This window comes from Triturus cristatus, chromosome 9, assembly GCF_964204655.1.
Source record: "Triturus cristatus chromosome 9, aTriCri1.1, whole genome shotgun sequence".
Lineage (NCBI taxonomy): Eukaryota > Metazoa > Chordata > Amphibia > Caudata > Salamandridae > Triturus > Triturus cristatus.
This window is the reverse complement of record NC_140592.1, coordinates 167114209-167131075: the sequence shown is the minus strand read 5'-3', so window position 1 is coordinate 167131075 and position 16867 is coordinate 167114209. Positions and strand designations below refer to the sequence as shown.

The 16867-nt window shown below is 48.7% G+C and overlaps 1 protein-coding gene across 2 annotated transcripts; it reads left to right on the top strand.

The window, feature by feature from the left end:
* Positions 1-12209: 12209 nt before the first annotated feature.
* Positions 12210-16469, top strand: HESX1 (HESX homeobox 1). 2 transcript variants are annotated; one of them, XM_085627568.1, is made up of 4 exons: positions 12210-12521; positions 13569-13765; positions 14360-14461; positions 15529-16467. In XM_085627568.1, exons 1-4 carry the CDS (start codon positions 12251-12253, stop codon positions 15625-15627), a joined length of 669 nt encoding a protein of 222 aa, XP_085483694.1. In that variant the 5' UTR covers positions 12210-12250; the 3' UTR covers positions 15628-16467. The 2 variants fall into 2 exon arrangements, with proteins under 2 accessions (XP_085483694.1, XP_085483695.1); XM_085627569.1 differs by having other exon boundaries at positions 12220-12521; positions 13572-13765; positions 15529-16469.
* Positions 16470-16867: the final 398 nt, after the last annotated feature.

Sequence of the window (16867 nt, the reverse complement as noted above, 5' to 3'; positions counted from 1 at the left end):
GGCGAACGAAATGTTAAAATACAGGGTTGAGGAGAACATCAGGCATTGGATGCTGGCCTACAACATTTACATGGCGGTGGTGACAGAGCGTTTCCCTGAGGAGGCGCCTGCGATGGCTTGCTATATATCTAGGATCAGCACGGCGCAGGCGACAAAAGGGGGCTCGGGGTGGTTGGAGTATGACAAAAAGTTTAGGCGCATCAGGGCATCTGATCCTACGTTAAAGTGGAATCAGGTGGAGGGAATATCCTGGTTGGATCATGTGGGCGGCCTTTCAGCTGAGGCTGCCAGTGCCCCGCCTAAACCTCAGCCCTTTCGGGCGTTCCCCCCAGCTGCACAGGGCGGGGGGGCGGAAAGAAGGGATGTTGCTGGGATTACAACAGGCGCTCCTGCGTTAGGGCACCAGGGACATGCAGATTTAGACACGCGTGCAGTTTCTGTGGCAACTCAGGGCATGGCGAGGCAAAGTGCCTTAAAAAACAGAAGGATAGGGGGGGGAAGAAACCAGAAGGAAGGGGTTTCCACCAGAGCTATGTCACCCATCCTCCTCCACGCCATGATGCCCTGGTTGAATAGATATAAGTGCGCAACCTCAGCAAAAACCTTAATTGGGGGTTTCAGAGACGGTTTTAGAATTCCCGTGGAGAATTTTGTGGGTCCCTCGTTCTGCAGGAATCAAGTATCGGTCACCCAGAATGCTGGGGTGGCAGCAGCCAAGATTGGAAAAGAATGTAGGTTGGGTAGAGTGGCGGGCCCCTTTGACAAAATACCTGTGCATAACTTTGTTTGTTCCCCCCTGGGGGTAGTCCCAAAAAAGGAGCCTGGAGAGTTTAGGCTGATTCACAATTTATCGGCGCCAAGGGGGCAGTCGGTGAATGACTCCATTGATGATGATTGCTGCTCTGTGCGTTATGCATCTATTGATCAGGCTATTGAAATGTTGAGGGGTTTGGGGCCGGGGGCGATGATGGCAAAATCAGACATAGAGTCTGCCTTCAGGCTCCTACCCGTCCACCCGAGCGATTTTCAACTCCTGGGATTCCAATTTGAGGGCAAGTTTTTCATGGACATGTGCATGCCAATGGGGTGTTCGGTGTCCCACTTTGAAATGTTTAGTACGTTTTTGGAGTGGGTTTTCAGACAAGTGACAGGGCATAGGCATGTGCTGCACTACCTAGATGACTTTCTCTTCTTGGGGCCACCGGGGGGGCGCGGGGTGTGGGCAGGCGCTGAAACGGTTCTGTGCATTGATGGAGAGCTTTGGGGTACCGCTAGCGCAGGGAAAGACCGTGGGCCCTTCCCCGGTTATAGAGTTCTTAGGGATCGAACTGGACTCAGTCGCGGGGTGCTCACGGCTTCCCGCCGACAAGGTGACTAAGTTCGGGGAGACACTGAGGCAATGTCTGGAAGCTAAAAGAGTGACGTTGCATCAGCTACAACAGCTGGTGGGGCAGTTAAATTTTGCATTGCGCATTTTACCAATGGCACGCCCCTTTTCAAGGTCCATTGCACAGGCAATGTCGGGCCTCAAACAGAAACACCACCACACCAGATTGAGCAGCGAGGTCAAGCAGGACATGCGGATTTGGTTAGCATTCCTGCGGGACTTCAATGGCTCGGTCCTGTGGCCCGGCCCGGTCACTTCTTGCGCGGAGTTGGGTTTAATGACTGACTCCGCGGGCAGTGAGGGGTTTGGCGCCATTCTGGGCATTCAGTGGGTGGCGCAGCGTTGGCCAGCATGGTGGGTGGACAATGGACTCACCGCTAACATTGGTTTTCTGGAACTATTCCCCATTTGGGTGGCGTTGTGGGTCTGGCCGGAGCAGCTACGCAACAAAGCAGTGGTGTTCTGGTCTGATAACATGGCAGTGGTGGAGTGCATAAACAACCAGTCAGCAAAATGTAAAATGATCTTGCGTTTGATTAAGGAGATAGTATTGAGATGCCTCCAGTTGAATCTTCAGTTTAGGACGAAACATGTCCCGGGGGTGTTGAACCATGCTGCTGACGCTCTATCTCGTTTCAAGATGCAGGTTTTCAGAGCTCATCTCCCGGGAGCAGCGCCATGCCCAACGCCTTTTCCCGAACAGCTCTGGCAGATTGGTGCCCACACTTACCAGACTTGGTGGCAGCGAGCCTAGCGCCAGGAACAAGAAAGGCATACGAAGAGGCGCTTTTGGGGCATATTGTAATTTCTTAAAAGATCAGGGTGGGACACATTGGGCTGATTCGGCCGGGGTGTGCGGTTACTTGCAAGCCCTTCGGGACGAGGGGAAGTCGGTAGGGGTGGCTAGGAGACACATAGCAGCAATTTCATTCTTTGCACAGATGGGCGGTAGGCGGGACCCTACGCAGTCATTCATAGTCCGCAAGGCATTGAAGGGTTGGCAGCGGTTACAGGGGTCTGCGCCGGATACTAGACGCCCGATAGGTTTGACTACCTTGACAGCAGTCATGGCAGCGTTAGATCAGATTTGCGACAATGTCTCGGAATGCTTGTTATTCAGGGCAGCCTTTACTTTGGCTTTCCATGGGGCCTTTCGGATAGGGGAATTAGTGGCTAAGAACAAAAGGGACCTGGGGGGTGGCTTACAGCTGGGTGACATTCACTTCCATAACGGGGCATTGCAGGTTACAATCCGGCGTTCGGAAACAGATCAGCAGGGAAAAGGCCAGGTAGTGTTTCTCAGACGGGCACCGGGCAATCCCTGCTGCCCGGTTTTTCATGTGGAGTCTATCCTGCCATACAGACCGAGTGGTAGGGGGGGGGGGACATTACTAATGCACACGGGGGGGATCCACTGACAAAGTTCCAATTTAAACGGGTTTTAGATAAGGCAATAGGCAGGGCGGGTCTGGACCCCGGTAGCTTTGGGACACATTCCTTCAGGATTGGTGCCGCCACCGAGGCGGTTGCGCAGGGTCTTGGGAAGGAGGCTGTGCGTAGGATTGGGCGGTGGGCCTCCAATTGTTTTAGGTGTTATGTGCGTGTTGATATGTTATGACTCCATATGTTAACGGTACTGATGGCACTCTTTTCTTGTTCTACTACCAGTTCCCTCGGCCTGTCACGCAGGAAGAGAGACGGCGACAACCCACCAAGAGCGTGGCACAGTCAAGACGACGAGGATTTCCCCGAAGGCACAGCGGGAACGTCATGCATGTGTTTTTGGTCATTCTTATGTGTCCCGGTTGGGCAGTTTTTTCAGGGCAGGAGATGGGGCAGCGCGCGCAAAGCGGCTAGGTGTCAGGGTTTCCTTTTTCGGCCATGGGGCCTGCGTTTTGACAGGTTCAGAGAACGGGTAGGTCACATGCTCACCTCTTTGGATACCCCTCCCGACGCTATAATTCTGCATCTGGGGGGCAACGACTTGGTACATCTCAATCGGAGGGTTCTGCTAGAAACGGTGCTGTCAGAGTCGGCATGGCTGGCCAAGCACTGCCCTGAGACGGTTATCGTGTGGTCACACATGATACCAAGACTACAGTGGCGTGGGGGGGTATCAGTGAAGGCTCTCAATCACTCTGCCCAGAGGATCAATAACAAAATAGACAAACTGTTTAGGACCCCCAGATTGCAAGTAATTGCTCATGGATGCATTAGGGGGGACATGTGCTATGTGCAAGACGGGGTGCACCTGTCACGCTTGGGTAATGAGTTATTCCTGGGCAACATTTTAGCGTGGCTGGAGGGTTTTCATTGGTAAGTATGATCTTGGGTTTGGGGGGGGGGGGGCCTGAGAGTCGGTCTACTATGCAGGCCTGTGCGGTAAGGTCATAGGTTGGACAGACTAAATTGACTCATCTTTTGGGACGTCTTATTACGTGGGCCGCCCAGAGGGGAGGGACATTTGGCTCTCACCAGACTCCAGGGGCAGTTACAACCGGTTGGTTGGAACGGTGCGGGGACAAAGGGGGGGGGTTACGCTTTCCATTGGCTGGTTGGCCACTCCGCACGCGGGCGTAAGTAAGCTGCGCTGTCTGCATGGCCCCTTTATGGAGTAAGTCCTGAACGTTTGGGGGTTGCCTGGGGGTAAGTACTTCTGGGTCAGCTGGGCCTCCTGCGCATGCGCATCCCGGTTGGGGTGCGCGGGACAATTCGGTGTAAAAGGGGAGGGGCCAGCGTTTTGACCTTGCCGTAGGCCCAGAGGAATACGCAGAAATGTGATCAGTAATTTTTTAGACTAGGATAGGAACATTTATGTATTAGAGTTTTGTTAAAGCTAGGATTGATGCAAATGTACCGAATCCTGTCTTGTCATTTCTGCGTTATTGTATTTATGAATATAACTTGTTTTGTTTGTTAATAAATACGATCGGGGGTCAACGACCCCCTATTCCAAACAAGAAGGTTATCTTGCTTTTGTCACAGTCAGGGGAGGAGGGGGGCGGTAGGCCGTACCAGACCATAGAGGAAGGCGGGGCCAGCATCGGCCCCGCCGCCATTATGGTGGTCGGCCGTGCCCCCCGGAATCGTACCCCAATCATTGTCCCCGCCTTCGCTAGGGGACATGCCCCGGAAGTGATTGAATCACTTCCGGGTCATGGGAGGCTCCCCCGCACCCCGGAAGTGATCTGATCACTTCCGGGGGCGTGGGCGACCCTCAGGGACCCTTAAAGCCGGGGGGAGCACAAGAGACGATCTCTTCCTCCCCTCGGCAGCACATCCGTTGCATGTGCCACCCCCTCCCTCGGGAGGATCTTTAATCGTTTTTCCCCACCCACCATCCCTGAAATAAGAGTTTGTTGAAGAATGTATGTTTCTGTATTTTTCCCACAGGGTGCCAATTGTAGATATGTTGTTTACGCCTTTTTTGTCGTGTTTTTAGGCGATATTCCATGTGCGGGCAGTAAGGTCATAGGTTGGACAGACTAAATTGACTCATCTTTTGGGGCGTCTTATTACGTGGGCCGCCCAGAGGGGAGGGACATTTGGCTCTCACCAGACTCCAGGGGCAGTTACAACCGGTTGGTTGGAACGGTGCGGGAACAAAGGGGGGGGTTACGCTTTCCATTGCCTGGTTGGCCACCCCGCACGCGGGCGTAAGTAAGCTGCGCTGTCTGCATGGCCCCTTTATGGAGTAAGTCCTGAACGTTTGGGCGTTGCCTGGGGGTAAGTACTTCCGGGTCAGCTGGGCCTCCTGCGCATGCGCATCCCGGTTTGGGTGCGCGGGACAATTCGGTGTAAAAGGGGAGGGGCCAGCGTTTTGACCTTGCCGTAGGCCCAGAGGAATACGCAGAAATGTGATCAGTAATTTTTTAGACTAGGATAGGAACATTTATGTATTAGAGTTTTGTTAAAGCTAGGATTGAAGCAAATGTACCGAATCCTGTCTTGTCATTTCTGCGTTATTGTATTCATGAATATAACTTGTTTTGTTTGTTAATAAATACGATCGGGGGTCAACGACCCCCTATTCCAAACAAGAAGGTTATCTTGGTTTTGTCACAGTCAGGGGAGGAGGGGGGCGGTAGGCCGTACCAGACCATACACACATGTTTGAAATTACATGTGCCTGCTGCTCTGTTACACGAGCGCCTGTTAAAATCCCAGTATGCCCCCTTACTTTAACCTCCTCCCTCTGAGCCACTTGGGTGGCCCGGGCGAAAGGGCTGACTCCTGAAAGTGTCCTGTGACTGACCCCGGGTGGCATCCTGCGGACCCCCTCTGATATGCATTAGGTATATTATCATGTCAATCTGATTCCACCCCAGAGCCGGGTCCGATGCCTTAGCTCTCCTAAAATCCTTGTCATAATCTTTCCACCCACTGGCCCCATAAGCGTCATGCATACAAGCGATCCTATTGTGGTAGCAGGCCATATCTGAAGCAAGGCCAGGGAAACGCTCGCCCATTATGGATGTGAAGACCGTGAACCCTTTGATCCAATTAACCAATGTTTCCTCAACCCTAAACTTCAACAAAATGCTCGCCCACTCTCTTGGGTGTGTCCATTCTTTATTCTTCTTGGCCTCCTCCCTGTCTGCCTCATCAAGTAACAGGGAAAAAATATTCACATAGGAGCCCTTCCAAATCTTTTCTTTGGTCTCCTGGGACACATGTCGGCCTAGCTGCTCCCTAAAGGAGCGGACTTCGCCTAAACCCAAGGGTGGCAATGTTTGTGGTATACCTGTTGGTGCTGCCGCCGCTGGCTTAGTTGCTCCTGCATCCGCTGGTGTGGTGACCGTGGCGGGGATTCAGCCGATTGGCCCTGTGTTCACCCCCGTCGTGCCCACTGCTGGTACAGCTAAACCACCTACAAGTTGAACCCCATCTAATTGTGACATTACCTGTCTGGCCCTTTCCAATTCATCCTCCCCACTACCTGACACCCCTGCTGCCGGGGACCAGTTTCCAACTTTACCCAGCCAAGGAAGTCCTGCTGGTAGATTGGCTACTAAATGAGGCTGGACTGGCGTGCTCCCGGATGGGCCTCCAGTCATAGGGACCAGCGGGGCCTGTGGGCTGCATCCCATCCCTCCTGGTGTGCTGGGCTGACCCTCTGCCGGAGTCCCTGCCCCCTCGTTGCTAGGCAGATCACCCCCAACACCCGTGTTAGGTTGAGAGTTTGTATGTGAGACTGGTAGGAGCTCCACAGCCCTGGGTACCACCCCTCAGTAATTGGCGTTGGGGCACCCTCTGTCCCCGCCCCCTCACTAGGTCGCGATGCCCCGCCTTTCTTAGTTCTACTCCTTTTAGGAACTGGGGGAAAGGCTGCCTTAGGTGCTACCCCCAACCGCCTGGGCCTGTCCTCTGCCCCCTCCTGGCCCTCGACCCTTTCTTTCAGGGCTTCACCATGGAGTCCACCTCCCCCATTTTTCTCATCATTGTATCCATGAAAATATCCATGCGTGAAAGCTGCTTGTTCCGCTTTACCTTAGGGGCCATTGTTGTACGCAACAAAAGTACTGAAACACAATCAAACTGTCTTGCAGTATCTGGCAGCAAGACCCTTATAATATGCAATGTACTAAATTAATCACTGGTTGCAACAGGACACAAACCACCCCTTGGATGACAACCTCCCACAAAAAGGCACACGCACCAAAAAACTCTCCCTTGCCCAGGTCTGAGCCACTGCCCAAACCCTTACCTTGTAATAGTAGCACCCACCAGCCGGTCACCGCACCCACGCAACCAGAACCATGCCCACCAGCTAGTCTAGTGGGTCAGGTGAGTAAACTCAAACTCGAGTGGCTCCCAGAAGCGATGGAAAAATGCAGGCCTGCCGGTGTTGCCTTAGCTGGATGGTTCTGAGTGACCTGCTACCTGTTGACCGGTGAGCCCCTGCTGCTTTTCCACTGCAGGGGAGTAAACAATCAAGAAGAAAAGGGGGGGGGAGGGGGTTGCGAAACACCCCGATTTTGCCTCTTCCCTGTTGTGCAACCTGAAAATTCTGGCACTTAATACAAAATTCCCCCCACACGCGCTCTTCCTGCTGCTGTCCTTTTGCAGCTAAGAGTGCCACCGATATTGCCCAGAAAACGCTTTGCCGAAAAACGCGCTGTACGCGCTTAATATGCCCCGCTTAAATGAAAGTGCCACTGATATCGCCCCAGACAAAAAACGCGCTGCAGAAAAACGCGCTATAAGAGCTTCTATGCCCCGATTAAATGAGACACACAACTGCTGCTTGTTAATGTTGCCAAACTGTTTTTGCCCAACAACTGGCCTGTAATTAAAACCGGAGCCTCGATCATTACACCAAATTAACTGCTGTGCCACGGCCGTGCTCTACCTGCTTCCGACTGCGTGTGCCAAACCGCTGACATGCTCCAAGTCGCTCGCAGGACTGCCACGCTGCTCCACCTTGAAAAACAGCTGCTCCGCCATCGACAGACTCGCAGCTGCTCGCTGTCCCAGTGCGCCTCTCGGAGCTGCCTCCCTGTCGTCCAACATGCAGGGAGACAAGAAAAGAAAAGAAACACGCTCTTCGCCGCTGCCACGATTCACCCCTCTTCAGCCAGGATAGCTTGATTCCAGTGGCATGGAGAGCACGGGACTCACGTCTGAGCATACCCGTCCCACTCGGGGTGACAAATGCAAAAACAACAATTGATGGACAGAATGCAGAACAATGTCATACATTCACCCCAGTACAGAGATCTGGGCCTAAATCTGTTGTAAATTTGTTGTAACACTTTTCGCCCTAAGTGGGATGGGTATGCCCAGACGTGGGTCCCGTGCTCACTACGCCACAGGAGTCAAGCTATCCTGGCTGATGACGGCTGATAGCCAGAAACCGGTCCTAGGATGCTTGATTCCGGTCCAGGGAAGACATGGCTTGGCAGTTCGGGCTGGACTGTTCCCATGAGGCACAGGGTCAAGACTGATTTGCATATGGCCATGTCTGAACTGGGGTGGCGTAGTGGGCAAAAGAACGATGGATTTAACCCAGATCTCTTGAATGGGGGAGAATGTCTGCATTGTCAGCATTCCGTCCATCATTTGTTTGTTGTAACGCTTTTCGCCCTAAGTGGGATGGGTATGCCCAGACGTGGGTCCCGTGCTCACTACGCCACAGGAGTCAAGCTATCCTGGCTGATGACGGCTGATAGCCAGAAACCGGTCCTAGGATGCTTGATTCCGGTCCAGGGAAGACATGGCTTGGCAGTTCGGGCTGGACTGTTCCCATGAGGCACAGGGTCAAGACTGATTTGCATATGGCCATGTCTGAACTGGGGTGGCGTAGTGGGCAAAAGAACAATGGATTTAACCCAGATCTCTTGACTGGGGGAGAATGTCTGCATTGTCAGCATCCCGTCCATCATTTGTTTGTTGTAACGCTCAGGAGGATTTGGGCCTTGTGACTTTTCTAAGTGTGTCACTGTCCCCTGGCTGGATAGTTTGCCTTTAAACCCAAGCACTAAATGTGTTGCTAAATAAGAATATATAAAACATAGCAGTATCACGAAAGGGCCGCTCCTCCTGTGCAATTATGCTAGTTGACCTCCCACTGGTCATGTTTCCTAAATGCGACATGCAGTCACAATGCTTTTCACCTTTTCCCCTAATGCACAGCGCCCGTTAAAGCACTGTGCATGAGGAGAGTGGAGAAGAGCTATGGCCGTCCTCTAGTGCGCATCGGCATTGCAGGCCCCTCTAAGTACGTGCTAACAGGCCTGAAGCCTATTTGCCTCGATCCAGGCCTGAGCTCAGGACACGGCACCGTGCCGTGCAGCGCTGTATTGTATTGAAACCAGCTTTCGTCACACCTCATGCTTCACAGTGAGTTCAAAATTAAATGTATTGGTAAATCAGTTGTTTTTTTTACAACAATCCCCTCCCTGCTTGTCTGCCTAAATGGTTTTGGTTTGTCATACTTGTGTGAAAGTTACTCTGGAATCTCAACATGTGAGTCAGGGTACAGAAATCATGTCATAAACTCATAGATAAGTATGTGGCCTAACTGGACAAAGGATTTGAGCTTTCTGGTTGCTTGGCTTGTGTACCTGCTCCGCAGTGAAAGCGGTAAGCTACTGAAAACTCCTTGCATTGACTTAGGTCGATTAAACATATAGCTCCGTTCCCATAAAAGGGCCCATTTTGTGAATGATGTAGGCCGGTTCTAATGGCTCATAAACATATTTGTTGGAGTGCCCCGAGTCACCAACACTAGAACAAGGGCTTGTGACTGCCTGTAGTAAGTAGCAATATTTTACAGTACAAAGTGCATAATTACAACAGCCTGTGATTCTCGTCAAATCACGTAATCTCCTCATGCCTTAAAAAGGGAAAACAATTATCTGGCCTTTTGGTAAAGTAACTGGTGAACATGTAAAGCGCACTACTTCCCTTGGGGCGAGTTTGCGCTCTATAACACTGTATAAAAATATAAGCAGCTGTACTGTTTGTAATCTCAGCCAGCATCACTCGGCTCTGCTTACATGAATAGAAAGACAACACATCTTCAATATGTTTCCCTTGAACTCAGGAGAATGGGGCTACATCAATGATCATATATTGACGTCTTGAAAAAAACTGCCACTTGTCCGCAGCCTATACTTCGAAGTACCCCAAACACAAGAAATAAGAGAATTCCAGTACTATAGGAGTTTCAAGGGTCAAAATCTGGGACAGAAAACTGTGTTTAAATATCACGGTGAAACAGAGTTCAATTTTCAGGCATTACACATTATACAAATATATGCAAAAATCAAGAGACCAAGGGTAGTTGTGCCAGAAAAGGTCGGATTTCATGTTTGCCAGCCTTAAAGTCCAAAGCAGCTCCCGATGCAGGGGCATTAAATTAATTCATCTGTAGTTAAAAGGTATGAAAATTCAAGACGTGCTGAGATGCATTGACATAGGGGCAGTGATAAAGTGGCAGACCTGGAAATGGTGAGCTAAACTGCAGAGGAGATGTGTGCTGCAGATGGATAGTATAGTTGTGTTGCAGGAGTTGAAGAAAGGAACTAGTGATTTGTTAAGTGAGGGAAATAGGATTGTATTACAGTCAGAGGGTGTGCTGAAATGTAATGCTATGCTGAAGAGGGACGGAAGGCCAGGCATTGTAAAAGATACCAATCTACTTGCTAAATTGCACAGTGCCATCAATCCCAATCCTAGTTCCCTGCTTGACCAAATGTGTGATCCTAAGCAATACATTATTTCACTGACATCTTTTTTTGTTTATTATCACATACAAGTGCAGTTTCAAACACTTGAGTTAAGGATGTGCAGTGTGCCTAAACGCTGTCTTGTGTTTGATTTAATAGCCTATAAAGTTGCTCCTCCTACAATAGAAATCTAAGACACGTATACTGTATACATGACAGCTGACTTGCCTCTTATTTAACTAATGGCATTGTCATAAGGGGAGGGGCAGGACTGTCTCTCAGGTTTAAAATAATCTAATGTGCTAAAATGAAATGCTCCTACGTGTAGATAAAATAAATTTCAGAGAATTTTGAAGTCAATGTATCTTACTTCTATAAATGTTGGCCATATTTAATGCGCTAAGTTATGCAATGATATTTAATGTTTTTTTAATATTTTGAGATTACACGTTTATAAATACTTTATAAACTCTCGCGTTCTCACAAAGTTCTTTGTTAAAATTAATTTTAAAAATGTGGAATTTCCTACTCTTTTGTTTTTCCAGTTGAACTCCCCACTTCCGCCCAAACACACTTATGATAGTCAGGCTTGCTTGCTTTGGTCGCTTGCTATGTCAAAGCCATGACCAACTTTTACGCCTCACCACTTAGAAATCTCACCAGCCACCATTGTTCTTATTGCTATGAAAAATATGATTTAGTACCCTCAAATGATTTCCTGTCCATCTTTCTAATGGGCTCGTTTTGTGAATCATATTCTTTAACCTCTTCTGGCAATCAGCATACACTATCAAGTGTGTTCTATACATTTGCTTGCATTGCCTACTGTCTTAACTGTGATAAACATATAAGTATGCCAAATGTATGAAATGTAATGGCGTATGATTACAGTAATAAAATGAAGGGCATCAAACTGACTTTTAACAGTATTAACAACTATTTCGTTTTTTCATTCTGTCGGTAGAATGGTTTTCAGTCATCATGCAAATAAAGCATTATTTATTTAGCTACTGACTGCTTCTGTTTCTGCTACTAATCCAAGCACTTGGAAGTCAATTATACTGGACTTGGACAACACTGGGAGCTCACTGCAGCGTGCCTTATGCCAAACACCATTGCTTCCTGATTACCCACATTCAGCTCCACATATGCATAAGAAAAAGGGAGGCATTTTCAGGAGGATTACCTTAATAGCATTAAGAGATTATTTTTTTTATTTCTACTGGAAGAAAATTCACTTAAACGAGATTACTTATGACTTGACTGATTTCCTATTATATTAGAATGTTTAGGTGGCTTGCGCGTCCATTAGGGTATAACGTTGGAAAGGGCATTATTTTATACATTAATGATTTCGAATAATGGAGAGGTGCGATGTTTGTGCCGGGCCGCCCTGGGAAAGTTAAGTCGATATTCTGGTCGGCAGAGATAACACTCCATGTCCCACTCGCCGCCCCCTCGTGTCCCCATTAGTTGCTAATTACTTGCAAACAAATAAACAATTAAGCCCCCTCGCCCCTCGGTGGGAGAGTCCTCATTCAGATGCTAAAACTTTCTAATGGGGGCTGTAATTAATGACGTTGTAAACCCAGCCCCTGCTTCTTGTCAACATGGCTATAAGGCGGGCCTGCAGGAAGGCCTGTGTGTGTGTGTGTGGTGTCAGGCCCAGCAGGTGCAGCGGAGCAGGAGCATGGCCCTGTGCGCAGCTTACGGCGGCTTCTCCTCCTCGCTTCAGAACAGCGGCAGCCTCGCCCTCGTCGGGTGCCGAGCAGCCGGAAGCCCGGCCGGCCCGGCAGACCTTGCGGTGCATGGCGGCTTCCGTCCCGCGCTGCAGAAGAGCATAGAGAGCCCCAAGCCCTCCGGGTGCTCCTTCACCATCGAGAGGATTCTGGGACTGGACAAGGACCCCCCGGCTGTCCTCAAACCTCATAGACCCTGGCTGGATCCTGGCACTAGCCCTGGTATGTACTCATGCATTGTGGTGTAAGTTCTACACAGACGTCGAGCCTGGTCCTATATTCTGAGGAGCACCTGTATCGAGAACTGCACTTTACAACGGACTGCTCTCTGCCTTTAGACACGTGTTGATAGCAGAAAGCGAGCCAGTCGGAATAACATACTGGCTGTCAAATCCTGACTTTAGAATAAGAAGAAATGTAAATTAAAAATCTGCTACTGTTTAAATATGCAATTCTTAACGTTGCTTTTCATTCCCGGAGTGTTGCCGCTATGTGAATAATCATGGGTTTTGTATGTGAATAATGTTTAGGTTTGGCTATTAATGTGTCACATGCAGTGTGTGTTTATTTTATTTTTTTAATACTGAGGGCCTGGAATTACGTTTACCCAACCGACATGGGTACTCTTGTTCAGGTTGGGCGTGAAACTGTGGCTGTGAGTTGTGTGCAAGGCAGCAGGTCCTGTTATCAGATGTTCCATCTCCCAGGCACTTCCGCGGTCGCCCTTAGCATCTGACCTGGAAACGGCAATACTGGAAGCACAGAACCAAAGTGCAGTGTGTATTGTGTATGGATGCCAGAACTTGGGATGAGAAAGCTCAACAGTGAGCATTACACAAGGCCTTGATGTCTGCTCGTATATGACAACTCCTTGTGTAATGCTCACTGTGGTGCGGGGCAAATATGGCTTGTGTTCAATCCGCACCAGGAGGCCTATATAAAAGACTGGCCTATATAAAAGACTGCGTTTATGGTATAAGTGCGTTTTGTGGTCGATGTGACAATAATTAAGATTACGCCCGTCCCATTTATGGCTTCAAAGCAGTGAAACTTGAAAATGATTATCAGAATTATCCGTTGAGCTGTTTTATTGGGGTTGTTCTCGTGTTACGTAGACCTCTGTGTATTCAATTTGTGGTGCGAGCCTTACAAGTGGTCCGTGTTATCATCGTTATGTTGACTGCCTTCCCGGGAGTATTCGAGTCCCCTTCCTACTCGGTATTGCTGGTCTGTGTTACTTACCTTGGGTGTCTTATTCTGTTTCCTCAGTAGCATTGGGCAGTCCCTACATCCGCCTTCTCGAGATGTCCTGTGAAAGCCCCCTGCAGGGCGGGGGTCGCGCGGAGCCCGAGGAAAGGGGTGCGGGCGACGAGATGCAGAGCTTAGCCACAGAGAGGGGGTCTTGCCGCAGGGATCTCAGCTGGTACCGAGGCCGGAGGCCGAGGACAGCCTTCAGCAGAAGCCAGGTAGGTGACAGTGTCCGTTAAGACCGAGGGGTGGTAGTGCAGCGATGATGTCTGACTAATAATATTTATTACTGTAAACTGGACGTGCATAGTGTACAGCATAACGCGCGTAAATGGTATACCCAAAAATGGATTGCATAATAATAATGGGTCCCGTTTACCTTTCAAAGGATGTGTTAACGCTCTTGAATAGCGCGCACCACGAACTGTATCGCCGCTAGGCACTATCGAATGTTGACTGATGGTGATTTATAGGGAGACAAAGTGATGTGGACAGGGGGTAACAAAAAGGGGTCCCCTAGCATTAAATCTGAAATGTAGTCGCTTGATCATAACTTCGGCCCACTAGACTGCAAAACCAGTGCCATATCAGAGTCCATGTAACTGTGGTTTAAAATCTGGACATCTTTTAAAAACATCCTATACCGTTTACCATGTGCAGTGTTTACAATTGTTTATAATTGGGTGGTAACAGATGCCTTGCGCTTCCCTCTTGGGTACTAAAGCCTTACACCGCTGCGCCTTTCTTCAATAATTCGAAATTACATTAAGCGGTGTAGAATTGAAGGTAACGCATTGATTCCTCTTCCGCAGATTGAAACTCTGGAGAACATTTTCAGGCTGAACTCGTATCCCGGCATTGACATCCGAGAGGAGCTGGCCGAAAAGCTAGATTTGGACGAGGACCGAATCCAGGTAAAACCACCCTCTTCCCGCAGCGTTATGTAGTGGTTGTGATGGCGCAGGTCACTGGCGCGCGCTCGGCTTTCCCACTCGCGCGCTCGAGGCTCGCTCGGTCTTTACGTTGTACTCTAGTTAGTAGCGAAGGCCGCGGTTATAACTACGCTATACGATAGCCTAGGAGACCATACCGCTTTATTAGCCTTCAAGTACCCTGCGTGGTGTTGAAAGCGATCGTGCTGCCCCCACATTTCTTACGCATGTGGTAGTTTTAACTGAAAGCTGCTTGTCTAACGTGTAAAGCTTCTTGCTCCCGCGCATCAGCAAACATCTGGAGCAGTTACTTCGCGTCAGTTCGTTTTTCTGCTGTCCCTGATGCTTAAATCTATTTATTGTATACACATGCGTCACGTCAATAGCAACAAAAATGGCCAAACATAGAACGTTATTTTGAATATTTTACTTACCTGCACCGGCCGCTCCTGCGTCAGCGCAAGTTAGAGGGGAGGGGAGTGCCATATCACTGTAGATATGGTGCTTTCCTGCTCTCTCCCTGTCATGCAGCTCAGCAGCTTTAGGTGCTGCACTGCGTTTTGTGACGGGATCGTAAATCTGGGCCCTCAGATGCTCGGAGTATGCGCCTGTTGCACCTTTGGTTCCCCTGTGACAGTTATGTGCAGTGGAGGCTGGGAACAGAATGTTCACATGCTCCACTGCTCTTATTCCACATGAGCGGTAGAGAACTGAACTGCATTCCCTGCTCTAACAAAGGGTTGAGAACATATGGCTAAGAATTGACAACGACGGCTCTTAAAGACCCGTGCCTCATTTCTGCTCCCAGGGTGATGTCAGCCTGGGGGCGAAGCCTGCTGACAGAACCAGGCCCCATCACCATGTCCACATGGCTCCTTGGGGCGAACGCTAGGTATTCCCAGCAGTCCACATGTGCTTGCAACCCTCCTTCCCCGCCCACAAAGTGCATATATGTGTGTGGTATTTTCAGTTCTGTGAAACCTGTACATTCAGCAAGATGGGCAGAATCATGATCGTTTTCATTAAACTTTTTTTTTGCTTCTTTTTAGATTTGGTTCCAAAACCGGCGTGCAAAGCTTAAACGGTCTCACCGCGAGTCTCAGTTTCTAATGGCGAAAAACACATTTTCCACAGAACTGCAGGAGTAGGCCGCAGCAGTGAGCTACCAGCCCACATTATATGGAATATACTCTCCCATGATGCTCAGCTAACAATCTGTCTTCTGAATTGATGCAATAGTTTGGAAAGATTGTTGCATTTCATTAAACCCGCTGTAAAAATGTAAATACTTTATCTGTTACATGGAAATGCACTTTTGTACAAAGCAGATTTTTTTCTATATATTTTGTTATAGGTTTGCAGAGAAATTGTTATATTTAATAAAGCAAGACTTATGCATTTGCTGTTCAAAGAATCCCAAATGTACACTTGAAATGTGTAGAAAAAACAAAACACGAAGGGTTTCTTGGGAAAGCTTCTTAATGTGATGTCCGTCCCTAACGTGCATTGTCTAAATAAAAACACGTTGATAAGGCGGCCTGATTGTTTTTTCAATCTCCTCAAATGATAATTTTTATCTAGAGAGCATCACGGTGTACAGGTAAACTATTGCAACATTTGTTTTAGTCTGATAAAACATTTAATATAACAAAAGAGATTCCTCGCCCGGAGGGGTAACTGGGTTGACAGTATAAATCTCAGAAGAAACATATATGTTCTGTACAGGCTCAGACATAACAGCCATTCCACCGGTAGCACAGTATTTCCTTCTGCTTTGCACAAATAACCCACATACAGTGCAACAGTACATTGCTATAATTGAGGTTGGACTACACTATAAAAATGTCATACAAATAATTGCACAAGTGCATAGAATCAGTTGCATTTGCACCAGCTTGTTTATGCATAAGTGGCTATTCTGCATGGTTTGCTGAAAGACTCTTTCCCCCCAATTCCTAGTGGATACAGAGAAGAGAACACATATATAATGTAAATGACCATTTGAGATGCCAAAACGAGCTCTGAACTATGTTTGACACTATGCTTGTAGTCTGCCACTTAACAAATAAACTAGTGGTTACCATCTTTGGATAATGCATCTAATTTTTTTTTAAACCAATTTGGTGTGGTGGTCAGCTGTGCTCACTTTCCCCCAATGTGGTTTCTCACGGCATTTACTTCAAGTGGTCTTTCTACAGGACTCCCAACATAGAACTTCCTGCAAAATATGGTGGGAATTGCTAGTCTGGTATAAACACTGCCAACTCCTTTTTTTCACCTACAAGTGGGACACTCCACACAGGTCGGGGTAAGGCCCAAGGGGTCACGTAACACTAGAAAATAAGCATTTCAAGCCAGTATTACACAAAAGTGGTTAGCCTGAGACCA

Coding starts and splice junctions, on each gene's coding strand:
- HESX1 (XM_085627568.1), top strand. CDS start 12,251: ATGGCCCTGTGCGCAGCTTACGGCGGCTTCTCCTCCTCGCTTCAGAAC. Junction 13,766..14,359: donor CAGCCTTCAGCAGAAGCCAG/GTAGGTGACAGT, acceptor CCTCTTCCGCAG/ATTGAAACTCTGGAGAACAT. Junction 14,462..15,528: donor TGGACGAGGACCGAATCCAG/GTAAAACCACCC, acceptor GCTTCTTTTTAG/ATTTGGTTCCAAAACCGGCG.